Source organism: Meleagris gallopavo, chromosome 5 (genome assembly GCF_000146605.3).
Source record: "Meleagris gallopavo isolate NT-WF06-2002-E0010 breed Aviagen turkey brand Nicholas breeding stock chromosome 5, Turkey_5.1, whole genome shotgun sequence".
In the NCBI taxonomy this organism is placed as follows: domain Eukaryota; kingdom Metazoa; phylum Chordata; class Aves; order Galliformes; family Phasianidae; genus Meleagris; species Meleagris gallopavo.
This window is the reverse complement of record NC_015015.2, coordinates 56223867-56234241: the sequence shown is the minus strand read 5'-3', so window position 1 is coordinate 56234241 and position 10375 is coordinate 56223867. Positions and strand designations below refer to the sequence as shown.

At 61.3% G+C, this 10375-nt stretch overlaps 2 protein-coding genes across 8 annotated transcripts in view; both read left to right on the top strand.

The window, feature by feature from the left end:
• The window catches only part of LOC116216702 (protein O-GlcNAcase-like), a 14305-nt gene extending 3954 nt beyond the window's left edge, over nucleotides 1-10351 (top strand). Inside the window, exons 2-16 of one of the 7 annotated variants that reach the window (XM_031553741.1) lie at nucleotides 841-938; nucleotides 1307-1437; nucleotides 1803-1974; nucleotides 2233-2331; nucleotides 2447-2731; nucleotides 3001-3126; nucleotides 3987-4810; nucleotides 4921-5056; nucleotides 5325-5381; nucleotides 6571-6656; nucleotides 6877-6981; nucleotides 8031-8122; nucleotides 8499-8679; nucleotides 8750-8921; nucleotides 9110-10351. In XM_031553741.1, coding sequence (XP_031409601.1) covers nucleotides 841-938; nucleotides 1307-1437; nucleotides 1803-1974; nucleotides 2233-2331; nucleotides 2447-2731; nucleotides 3001-3126; nucleotides 3987-4810; nucleotides 4921-5056; nucleotides 5325-5381; nucleotides 6571-6656; nucleotides 6877-6981; nucleotides 8031-8122; nucleotides 8499-8679; nucleotides 8750-8921; nucleotides 9110-9246 — 2701 coding nt within the window. In that variant the 3' untranslated portion in view covers nucleotides 9247-10351. Of the gene's footprint in view, nucleotides 1-6; nucleotides 939-1306; nucleotides 1438-1802; nucleotides 1975-2232; nucleotides 2332-2446; nucleotides 2732-3000; nucleotides 3127-3986; nucleotides 4811-4881; nucleotides 5057-5324; nucleotides 5382-6570; nucleotides 6657-6876; nucleotides 6982-7573; nucleotides 7932-8030; nucleotides 8680-8749; nucleotides 8922-9109 lie in introns of those variants that run through there. The other 6 variants (XM_031553742.1, XM_031553740.1, XM_031553743.1 and 3 more) reach the window with 6 other exon arrangements.
• Nucleotides 1-10375, top strand: part of MDGA2 (MAM domain containing glycosylphosphatidylinositol anchor 2) — a 375704-nt gene that overhangs the window by 100350 nt on the left and 264979 nt on the right. The gene's annotated exons all lie outside the window — the stretch shown is intronic.

Genomic DNA, 10375 nt, shown 5'->3' with positions numbered 1-10375 from the left:
GGGCGGAGCGCTCGGCGCGGGGCGGGGAGCTGCGTGCTGCTGGTGGCTGGAACGGGGGGTCGGGGCGCTGTGAGTGATCGCTGTGCGCCGGCAACAGCGCTGGTGCTGTGCTCAGAGTGGGAGATGTGCTGTAATGGGGGAGCGCTGGGAGATGTGAACGCAGAAAAACTTAGAAAAACTTGGAAAACCTGCGGCTGAGATAAAGGAAAGCAAGAGATATGTTTTAAATGATATTAGGGTGAGCGCTGGTGATGGCCCAGTCAAATCGGTGTGTGTGTTCATGTGTTCCCATATGTGAGCAGAGCGTTTGCCTCTACTTTCCTTCTCTGGGAAGAAATAAGGTAAGGTGATCGTGTCATGCAGTCCATGACAGTCCATTCACCATAGGAAAATGTGAAACGTCGTCCACTTGTGAGGATAAATAGAACAAATGAATAAATCAGATGGCTTTCATACAGGAGTGCTGAAAGAATTGCCCAGGGAAGTGTGAGTCCTGTTCTGATGATCGCCAGTGAATGTTGGATTGCTGTGCAGATTCTGGACAGAACTGTCCAGAATTTGAGGGCCAGCTTTTGAGGCCAGGGAGGGCGTTATGACAGCATGGCCTCATCTCCCAAAACAGCCAGGCCCTGCTTTAGCTCCAACCTGCACTCCTTCAACTCCAGCTGCGGTGCACCATCCAGAGAGCTGAGGATGGGCTGTGGCTGCACAGTGTGGGGCTGGGAGCAGAGGCTGGGAACCTGCAGGCACAGTGAGAAGGAGAGGGCTGGCGCGCCTGCCTGCAGACTGCCTTGCAAAGAGCCCGTCTGCGCCCCAGGTGATGCCTTTTCCTTGCTGCAGGCTGAAACGCTGGGGCCTGAACTGCTACATGTACGCACCCAAAGACGAGCTGAAGCACCGGCTGCTCTGGAGAGAGCCTTACACACAGCATGAGGCAGGTAGTGGCTCTGCTGGGCCCCAGCTGGGGGGCTGCAGTCATTCTGCTCCCATCGCTCTGCATCTCACCCAGGCTCAGGCTGCAACTACGCTCCCCCTGATAGAATCCTGTGCGGTGTAGGAGCCCCAGACCCTCCCCATCACGGGTTCTCCCCAGGGACCCCAGCAGCTACAGAGCTCCTATGTGGATTGCTGGCAACATGCTGCAGTGCTGGGACATACAGACCCTGAGAGAGGGTCCTCTTTGTCTCAGGGCCTGGGCACCACCTCCCCAGAGCCCTTCTCTCCCTCTGATCCTTGAGGCTGCAGCCTCCCCTCTGCCCCTCCTGTGCCTTCAAGATCTCACTGCATCCTTCTGCTCTGTCCCCAGCCCAGATGCAGTCTCTCATCAAAGCTGCCCAGGAGCACGACGTGGAGTTCATTTTCGCCATTTCTGCTGGCCAGGACATCGTGTTCTCAAGTGCTGGGGACAGGCTCCTGCTGCAGCAAAAACTCAGGCAGGTACCGTGGGCCATTCCTTCACCCCACGGCTCCTGGCAAGGGTCACAGATGCTTACGTGCGGCCCCACGCCCACACCAAACGTCTGTGTGGGGCTGTGAGCTGCTCCTGACCCCAGGGGAGCTCTGAGTGCCTCATCAGCCCCGTGCCTGCTCAGGGCAGCAGAGCCGGGAGCTGGGAGTGCTGCAATGCCTGCAGGTGGCTCTGCAGGAGCTGCAGAGAGGGAGCAGCTCCATCCCTCCGGTATCCCAGCGATGCGGGCATCATCTGTCGGGGTGCTGCAGCGCTCTGCCGTCCCTGCCTGGAGCTCACCCGGCTCCCCACATCCCCTGCTGCCGCCCTCCTAGCGCCTGTCCTGTGCCCGCAGGTGGCCGCCCTGGGCTGCGGTGCCTTCGCGCTGCTTTTTGACGACGTCGATCCCTGCATGTGCCGCGCTGACAGAGACGTCTTCCCCTCCCTGGCACAGGCACAGGCCTCTGTGGCCAACGAGGCGTACCGGGAGCTGGGCCTGCCTCCCACCTTCCTCTTCTGCCCCACAGGTACCCCCCCAGCTATGGGTGCTTGGCGGCCCCAGTGTGCTCACTGCGCTGCTCCCAGCACTTCTTCCCCCTGCAGGCTGATTGTCCTGGCAGCCTGAGGGCTCCACCATGTTTTGGGACGGCCAGGGAGACCTCAGGGTGGGGACAGAAGCAGGCAGCGGGGTGGACGGCAGTAGGCTGTGAGGGGCAGTGCCACCCCCCTGCCCAGCTCCTCTCCACATCCCTGCCTGCTGCAACCGCTGTCTGCTGTCTCTGCAGAGTACTGCAGCTCACTCTGCTCCCCCAGCCCCGCTCGGTCCCGTTACCTGCAGACCCTCGGCCGGGAGCTGCTCCCAGAGATTGGGGTCATCTGGACAGGTGGGTGCCCTGCTTGTCTCGACGGCTGTGCGCAGCTCTGCCCTTGGTGCTCAGATGTGCACACGCACCACTGGTGCCCGCTGATCCCACACGTATTTGTGCCTTGATGCTCTAGGCCCAAAGGTGGTGTCCCAGGAGCTCTCGGTCGCATTGGTGGAGGAGGTGGAGCACGTCCTGCGGCGTCGCCTCCTCATCTGGGACAACCTCTTTGCCAATGACTACGACTGCCGACGTGTCTTCCTGGGCCCCTACACGGGCCGTGCCCCCGGCCTCGTGCCCCGGCTCTGTGGGCTGCTCCTCAACCCCAACTGCGAGCTCCAGGCCAACTTCATCCCCATCCACACTCTGGGCAGTTGGTTCCGCAGTGAGCTGTGGGGCTGTGCCCACACCGACAGCACAGGTACGTGGCCCCGTGCCCTGGGACACTCCATGCACGGGGCACCACGGCCACGGTGAGGTTGTGTGCATGGGATAGGACCCAGGATGACTCCGCCCTGCCCTGCCATAGCCCTGCAGCCCCGCTCCCACCAGCCTGGGAGAGGTGGCCCTACACGTTCATTCTGGACACGGGGTCCCCCCGGGCGGTGAGCTGCCCTGCACTGGTGTCACGTGGGTTAGCTCGGTAAAGCACTGTGTGAGACTGCCAAGCTGATGAGCTCTGTTCCTTAGGAACAGAGGCTTCAGCAGAGCCGGGGGACGGTCAGGGCCTGCAGGAAGGTTACAGCCCTCAGGAAGCTCTGGAGTTGGCACTGCTCGACTGGGTGGCCGAGATAAAGCAGCAGGTGCTGGAGGCAGGTAGGTGAACTGGTACCCTGCAGCATCCTCAGCCCCGAGCATGGACCAGCTCTGCTGGGAGCTCTGTGGGCTGAGGGAGCTGCAGTGGGGTCGTCCTGTGGTCAGGGTCTGCTTGGGGGAGTCTGTGAGTAGCACTGGGAAAAGGAGGGATTTGCAGCTGAAAGGTGAGGTAGAAGAGTTTGAAGCTTTGGTTCCGTGGGTAGTTATGTGCTGGGCTCACTCTCCTGCTCCAGAAGTGAGCAAGCCCATGGGATGCAGGACGGTGAGCACCAGGAGGTACTACCAGCAGATGTAGTAGTGTCCCTGTCTGCATTATGAGAGAGCACTTGGAGAAACAGATGCTGAGAGAAGATGGTGTGCTGGGGGAGAAGACTGATGGGGAGAGGTGTCTGAGATCCAGGGGCAGCATGACAAGGTGACCATGTGCAGGAAATGTGCATGAGGTCTGTGACCCCACAGCATGGTTCAGGAACAGCTTTGGGCTGTAAACAGCTCTGGGTAGTGCCCAGCTGCCTGAAGGAGGGTTATGTGGCATTTGCTGCAAGGATGGAGAGCAAAGCATGCTTCCTGCTTTCCACATTCTGTTTCCTCAAACCGTGGGCTCAGGAGAAGGCTAGGAACAACAATAGAGCTCTGAAGGTGGGGATTAAGCGTGGTACAAGTTTGTTGCTTTGCACCATTTGCCTCTGCAAAGCCTCCCCAGCTGCGACATCCTGAACAAGTCAGAGCCCACGGTCTGGGCAGACCCTGGTAGGTGCCAGCACTGCTCTGAGCTCCCAGCACAGCTGCCCCAGGGCTGTTCTCCGCACAGCCATTCTGGTGCAGGTGCCGGTGAGGCCCCCCCTTTGCTCTCTTGCTAGGAGGAAGGACTCTGCTGCAATCCAGCGCTGGCTGCGAGGAAGAAGCAGGGCTGCATCCTGGCACAGCAGGAGGGCAGGAGGCCCTACTTGGCCCGCAGCCTTGTGACACTGCTCCCAGTGGGGCAGACCAGCATGAACCTGAGCCCTGTGACGTGACAGCAGGGAACAGAAAGAGGAAGGCAACCTCAGTGCCAGATGATGGCAATGGGAGCAGGACCTCCACCGGTGGCCCACGGAGCCCTGCAGAGGATCGGGACCGGCTCGCTTCAGGTAGCAGAGCGAGCTGTGAGCCCTCCTCCGCTCTGCCCATCACAGCAGGGAGTGATGGGTGGGCAGGAGCTCCTGGTGAGACCCTCTGCAGCCTGGGGACACCAACATGCTGCAGCAGCAGGGCCAGCACTGGCCAAAGCACTCCCCTGGACAGCAGCAACGTCAGGGAAAGGGGCAGCAGCCCTCCCGGCAGTCCCCAGCCTGGGGCCAGCACTGCTGACGTGCTCCATATACCCTCAGGGTCTAGGGCTGACCCCAGCCCTGGCCCCATCTCACAGCTTGTTGATGGGGCCGCCACCAGCCCTGTCCCCACAGCACTGCTCACTAACGGGACTGCCGTAAGCCCCGGCTCCTCTGTGCCACTGATCTCAGAAGAGGCTAGGTCTGACTCCAGTGCCCCACTGACCATGGAGGAGGCGCGGATGCTGGTGGAGCTCTTCTACCTGCCCTACCATCATGGGCCACAGGCGCAGCATCTCTTGGAAGACCTTCGGTGGCTCCGGGCCAACAGTCCCAGCATGGGAGTCCCCAGCAGATCACCAGACTCCTGTGTGGTAAGGCTGGTGTGGGCGCTGCTGCGGCACAGCGCCCGTTGCAGCTGCTCTGACACCTGCCCAGTCTGCAGGTTGCACAGTGGCGCAGCCAGGCCCGCTCCTTCCAGCAGCTCTGTGCCCAGACGTGCTGCCTGCACGGCCGCTTCGTCCGCAGTGCGGGGCAGGCGCTGCTCTACGACCTGCACCCCTACCTGTGGGACATCCGCAACCTGCTGCTGGCTGCCAGCGCCTTTGTGCTGTGGTTGGGTACGTGAATGAGGGCACGCTGGGGGACAGTTCTCCACCCTGGGCCGCTTACCCACACCTGGCCAAACCCAGCCCAGCTCCCAAAGGGCCCCTGGGCACAGTGGAACAGCTAAAGCGCCTTAATCTCGCTTTGTCGTTCTACCTAAAGAGGTGAAAGTGTCTGGGAGCCCTAGCAGTCCCGGGGTCTGGCCCAGATGCCAGGGGCTCTGGTGGGAGCATTTCCCCTTGACCCCCGTGTGCATCCCAGCCCTGTGCTCCTCCCTTGCAGATGGCCACCTCCTGTGTGACCCCGAGCACAAGGGCACCTGGGGAAGCTGCTTTGTCTGTAAGTATGGCGGTGTCTTTTTCTCCCCCCTCAAAGGGCTGCTGCCCTCGGGTCCTCACCATAGGGCTGCCCTTCCCCACATGCTGCCTGCAGGTGTGAAGGGCCTGGGAAGGCTGGCACTTTGCACACCCTTATGCTGAGAGCATGGCTGCTGGGGAGACGGCGGTGGGCTCAGGACACCATCGGTACAGGGCTCATGAGGGTCTGCCCTGCCTAGCTGAGGATGAAGGCTCTCTGTTCTGAAGCCAGATGTGGGCTGTGGGCTCTCTGCAAGGCAGTGAGATCATTGCCCTCAGCATCCCAGCCCTGCATCTCTGCACCCAGGGACCCAACAGTGTCCCAGTGCTGCGCACCCACCTCACCACGCAAGTGGCTGAGCCCCTGCCCTGCACCCACAGCCATCAGCAGGGAGCAGTCGTCTGGTGCAATTCCTTTGCCTCTGAGAAGTACATCATGACATAACTCCCAGCTCAGTGGTTTGTGAGCAGCTGTTAGCTCTGGAGCACCATCCCTGCAGATGGCTCCTGACCTGGTCAGGAGGGAGCAGCCACTGAAGGGGAAATGAAGTGAAGCAGCCTGGAGGGGAAGCAGCATCATGCGTTGCGGGGGGGCACACATTGCAGCAGCACTTTGCTGTCTGTTGTGATTTAGAGGGAATGTCTATTACTAGGACAGTTTCTCAGCCTTTTTTATCCCAGGACCGCCTCTCTGGTAGGAGGGATGCATGGAAGAAAGTCTTTACCAGGGGGGTGGTGAGACACTGGAATAAGAAAAGCCGTGGGTCCTCTATTGGATGGGGATTTTGGAAGCATGACCTAATGAAAGATGTCCCAGCCAATGGCAGGGGTTGGGACTAAATGATTTTTAAGATCCCTTCTAACCCGAACGATTGTATGATTCTGTGAGCCACTGAGAGCAGTAATGACAGAAATGAGGGCGGATTTTGAATGTCTGTTCATCACCTTGGGAGCCTCCATTCCTCTGAAGGAGCTCCATGTTTGACGTAGAATATGGTCGTGTGATGAGCTGCATCCGTGGGGAAGCAGCAACGGTGTGACGGTGTGACAGTGTCCGTGCAGATGCTGATGGCTGGGCTGCAAAGCAGTGTGCTGAGTTCTGCCCTGGGCTGCAGCTTTCTGGCTGTGCCGGAAGCTGTGTCACACACACATCTGTCTCCTGCTGCCTGCAGGGTGCCAGAGCATCACTGCCCCGCTCTTCCCAGGGGAGGACGCTGAGCCCTGGGTGCACCGTGGGGGCCTCTCCGGAGAGCTGCAGGTGAGACCATGCCCTTGAACTGGGGGCTGGAGGAGCGCTTGGGAAGCCAGGACCATAGCTGCTGTTCCTGCCCTGCCGTTGGGTTCCTGCGTGCTTGAGGGGCAGAGCTGCTTGGGTGCTGGTGCTGGGGCTCGGGGTGGAACATGGGGAGTTTCTCCTCTGCTCCAGGGCAGGTGTGGGGGGCAGAGCAAACTGCTCCTTGACAGACTGCCTCCTCCAGGCACTGCTGCCCGTGGGGAACAGCTGTGACCTCTTTTGCCATCCACCTCCGCTCTTCCCATCCCGACAGCTGTACTTCCTGCGCCCGCTGCTGCCCCAGGACAAGGTGAGATGGAACATGCCACCCTGCTGCCCCTCCTGCCCCTCACCCTGCATCACACCCTGCATGGCATAAGAAGAAAAGTGCGTGCTGACTACCAACCGCGGAGCTGAGCTCACAGCACAGGACAATGACAGTGGGAAGCAAACCCCAGGATCAGGCCAATATGGGGTTAACTGCACAGGGCTGTGTCCCATGGGACGCAGCCTGCAGTGGTCACACAGCTCTGTCTGCTCTGCTGCCCCGCCGGGCTAAAAAATGCTAACATTGCAAATCCACCATCATGGGCACAGCACACATCCCTGCTAAACACAGTGCCCTGCAACGCAAGGCTTAGTGCTTATAAATAACAGAGGAGGAGTTGCAGGCACATGAGAGCAGATTATAATGTCAGACTGACTGCCAGCAATTCCCAGTGCAAGAGCTTGTTTTCAATTGCCAGTTGTCAGATTACATCCGAATGCATCTTTCCATTGGAGCTTTGTGGGAAAAACTCGGCCGAGCACTTTGGCCAGCGCTGGGAGCAGAGCTGAGGAGTGCCTTTCTCTGCTCCTGTTGCTCCCCGAGCCTTCCTCTGAGAAAAACATGTTCTCACCAGGATGTCCTTTGTGCTGACCCTGCGAGCTCTAATGTGACCAAGGCAGGAATTTATGACAGGGTTCCCCTTCGCACATGCTCCATGGACAGCATGTTTTGCTGCTGTTCGGCTCCTCTGAGCATGCTCCGGGCTGGGCTGAGCAGCGTTTTCTCAGGAGCTGCTGCGAGGGGGTGCCTGACTGGAATGGCAATGGCTCATTTTAAAGCACACTGCGCTGTGGCAGCAGGACGCAGCACACAATGGCTGCATGCACCGCGTCGCTCAGCGCCAGCACCCCGGGCACTGCAGCACCCACCTCCCCTGGTGCTGAGGGCTGTGGCTCTCGTCGTGTTCCTCTCTGGGGACATTTCAGGCAGCTGTGAGTGCATCACGCTCCAAAGGGGCTGTGGCAGAGCAGCAGAAGCTGAAGGGGAGCAGTGGGGCAGGATTGGGACTGAGCTGGGTTGGGCTCTTCCAGGGAAAGCTGTACCAAATGTTCCGGGAGGGTCTGGACGGTGAGCCCAGCACTGTGGAGGTCCTCGCGGCCCACCCTGACCTACTGGGCGATAGGTGAGACCTGATCCATGGGGACCCCCCGGATGTGTGCCCAGGCAGCGCGGAAGCAGCCGGCCAGGGCCCTCCTCTCATCCCTGCGGGGAGCAACTCTGCCCGTGCCATGGCCACTGCGGGACTGTGGTGCCAGATGTGGGGCAGGGAGGACGTGTCCAGTGGGGTCCTGGTAGCTGCCATGGGGATAGAGATGCTCTGTCCCCACTGGTCCCAGTGGGGGCTGCAGTGTTTACACTGGCAGAGGGCATCATTAGGGCCTCAGTGGGTTGGGAGGGGCGCCGGGTGCTGCGTCCCAGGATGGAGGCAGCCGGCAGCTCTGCGCTCCCTCTGTGCTGGGCTCGGCCCCAGCTCAGCGGCGCCCTGCTCTGTCTGGCAGGGCGCTGGGCAGCTTCCTGAGCCTCAGCCCTGAATACACCTTCGTGCTGGAGGATGAGGGCGGCCCCTGTGGCTATGCAGCTGGAGCGCTCTGTGCTGAACGATTCCTGCGAGAGCGCGACAGCAGCTGGCTGCCGGCCATGCAGCGCAGGTACCCCCGGGAGCTGGGGGTCCTGGGACAGGTGAGGGTGTGACTGCGGTGCCGGGATGGAGCTGGGGAGGGAGGGTTCCCTCACTCTGTATCGCCTGCAGGGTGTCCTGGAAGAAGCGCTGCTCTTCTTCCACACGAAGCCGGTGGCTGTGCCGCTGCCCGTGCTGCGACGCTTCCCCTCCCTGGTGCAGCTGGACACGGCCCCGCGGGTGCAGGATGCGGGTGCCAGCCGCAGTCTGGCTGTAAGCCTGCTGAGCGCCCTCAGAGCCGACGGTGAGCTCCGTGCTGGTGGGGCTGAGGCACCCCTGACCCACCCCAACCACATTCTGACTGCTCCCTGCCCACTTCGGAACCGGGGCAGCCCTCACTGGGGCTCCTGGCTCTGCCCCCAGCACCATGAGCTTGCACAAGGGAACACGGGGGAGCCAGACCACGGTCTGAGTTCTCCTCTCTCCTCCCAGGCTCACGGGGTGTGTTTTGCCAAGTCAGTGCTGCAGACCACCAGCAGCTGAGCTTCTACAGCAACCTGGGCTTCATCGCGCTGCCCTTGCCCTGTCCCAGCTCCCCTGGCACGCAGCTCCTGGGACGTCTCCTCTGAGCGAGCATCAGGGGCAGGCATGGGGCAGCACCACGGGGCCCCGTCCTACACAGGATCGCTGGAGGGATCGGGAGTGTGGAGCTTCTCGGGCCAGGCAGGGATGTGGGAGCGTGGCCTGGGGGTGAGCGAGGTGCTCCTGGGGTGTGCGCCAGGCTGTGGGCTGTTGGGCAAGAGAGAAGCATTTCTGCCCTTTAGGGAGATATGGGCACTGGGGACCTTCACTCTTGCTGGCTGAGCACCCTGAGCACCCTGATGCTGTGCAGAGCTCCCAGCCTACAAGTGTGGGGTGGTGGTCCTGGAGCACAGCACGGTAGTGTGCCAGTCCTGTGGATGGGGCTGCCCAGCTCTCCGTTCCTGGGTGTGGGCCCAGGCTGAGAGGCTGGGGCTGGTGCTGGTTCTCGGCACCCAGGAGCTGCCTTGGATCAAGCTTGCACGGGGCACAGTGAGGCAGACCCAATTCTGCTGCCCGAGGACTGAAGAAGTGCTATCCTTGGTAATAAAGCATTTGCTGGCCTCATTGTAGGTAATCTCATGGGGAAAGCATTGGGATACCACCGACTCTTTCCAGCAAGCCATAGCTGCCAGCCACCCAGCCCCGTGCTTGCAGCCAGCACAGAGGGACCTCGGCTGCAGCGGCAGCCACAGCTCCGCCTCCAGCTGCTCCCCGGCCTCGGACCCCTCACCACAATGAGGAACGGCCCCAGTGCTGGCAGCGTGCGCTCAGCCAGGGTCCCCGCACCTCCTCTGCAGGATGGGATCCCCTGTGGCAATGGCTCCGTTTTGGGTCTGTGGGAGCTCCTGCTGCCAGCAGGGCTGTAGAAAGAACGTCTGTCTGTCCTGCTACGGTCGTGGGGAAAGAGTTTGGAAGGAGGGATGGAGGGACGAAGTGCTCACGGGAGGCTCCCCCTCGGTAGCCGCCCCGTACCCATAGGGCAGGGAAGAGGCTGAAAAGTGGCCGAGGTACCCGGAGCGGCGGGGACGTGGGCAGTCCCTGCTTTCCCCGTGCCTGGACAGGACGCGCTGCTCTGTGCCCGACAGCGGCTCCGAGGGGCGGCTGCAGCCGGTTCTGGTCCCGGGGCGATCGTGGGTCCCGGGGCGGAGAGAGACGGGGACCCTGCAGGGGAGGGCC